The sequence below is a fragment of the Tupaia chinensis genome, unplaced genomic scaffold (genome assembly GCF_000334495.1).
Source record: "Tupaia chinensis unplaced genomic scaffold, TupChi_1.0 Scaffold000604_1, whole genome shotgun sequence".
Taxonomy (NCBI): Eukaryota; Metazoa; Chordata; class Mammalia; order Scandentia; family Tupaiidae; genus Tupaia; species Tupaia belangeri.
The window spans coordinates 1,240,604-1,241,909 of NW_006160122.1; the positions used below are offsets into that span (position 1 = coordinate 1,240,604).

The 1,306-nt window shown below is 55.5% G+C and overlaps 2 protein-coding genes across 2 annotated transcripts in view; one reads left to right on the top strand and one right to left on the bottom strand.

Annotated features, from left to right (window-relative positions):
- The window catches only part of SNIP1 (Smad nuclear interacting protein 1), a gene marked incomplete in the record, with an annotated part of 19,954 nt that extends 19,553 nt beyond the window's left edge, over positions 1-401 (bottom strand). Inside the window, 1 exon segment of the mRNA XM_014591620.2 lies at positions 314-401.
- Positions 402-488: 87 nt separating this feature from the next.
- DNALI1 (dynein axonemal light intermediate chain 1) overlaps positions 489-1,306 on the top strand; it is a 9,431-nt gene continuing 8,613 nt past the window's right edge. The window contains exons 1-2 of the mRNA XM_006158579.3: positions 489-664; positions 1,135-1,280. Coding sequence (XP_006158641.2) covers positions 584-664; positions 1,135-1,280 — 227 coding nt within the window. The 5' untranslated portion in view covers positions 489-583. The remainder of the gene's footprint in view (positions 665-1,134; positions 1,281-1,306) is intronic.

Here is a 1,306-nt window from a genome sequence, read left to right on the forward strand (position 1 = left end):
AAGAGAGAGACGTACGTGCCTACGAAATCGCTGCAAACTACACCGATGTTTGGTAATACGAAGGAAAGAAGCGACGGAGATGCAGTCATCGATGGTAACCCATCAGTAAATCATTAGCATTTCCCTCTCTTTCCTGAATGTTCTGCTTTGCTGTTATTATTCTATTTAATTTTTTAAAACAGGGAAAAACCTGGGAACTCCAGATGCTTTCCTTTGGGAATCTCAAAGTATCCCAGCCCTTCACTGAGTATCAGGAGACGACTCCCGTTTGGGCGGTGACAAAATTGCGGCTCAGCGCAGGTGATCTGCCTACCTCGTTCATACGCGTGCTGGACGCCACACAGGGACTCGGATTCCCGTTTTCTCTGCTTCCAAGACTGCCCAGGCGACCCTGGGCGTAGGAGACTAAGACAAGCACAAGCGCTTTTCCTGAAAGCTGCACCGAACGAAACTCTCGTGCCGCTGGCCCCGCCCCACTCCGAGGCCCCGCCCAGGCCGTGAGACTGGAAGGGAGTTTCCATGGTGACGGCAAACAAGGCTCACACTGAGAGGCAGCTGCTCTGCTGCTACCCACGCCGTCGCCATGATCCCGCCCGCCGACTCTCTACTTAAATACGACACCCCGGTGTTGGTGAGCCGGAACACGGAGAAACGGAGTCCCAAGGTGAGGATGCGTCTCTAGGGATGGGGGAGCCAGGAGCTCCAATAGGGAGACACATGCCACGTTGAGAGTCGGGAATCCGCAGTGATTGCAGCCCCTTGAGTAAAGCGCTCTGAGACCGGGAAGGAGGGTGGGAGAGCGGTACGAGGAGCCACGTGTTGGCTGTTACGGAGGAGGGCAATTCGGATGCAGAAGTCCGAGGGAGAAGAGGGGGTCGCTCGCTGGGCCCAAGTACTGATCAAGGAGTGATTTCCCCATCGCTAGCTGTGTGAGGGTGGAGAGCGGAACACTCCTCCGAGGGAGACCCGTTCAAGCACTGGGTCAGAGACTTCATGGCCTCCTTCAGCCCGGAGAAGACAGGGAAAGAAGGTTGGGGATAGGGGAAGGTGCAGAGGCGGCTTGGAGCAATCCAGAGGGCCGGTCCTGTGGATCTGAGTGCCCTTATCATCTCCTGCCCTCTCCTTTCTTCTCAGGCTCGGCCACTGAAAGTCAGCCCCCAGCAGCCTGGGCCCTCAGGTCCAGTCCCACAGCCACCCAAGACCAAGCTCCCCTCAACTTCCTGTGTCCCAGACCCTACAAAGCAGGCAGAAGAAATCCTGAATGCCATCCTGCCCCCCAGGTAAAAAAAAAAAAAAAAAAAAAAAA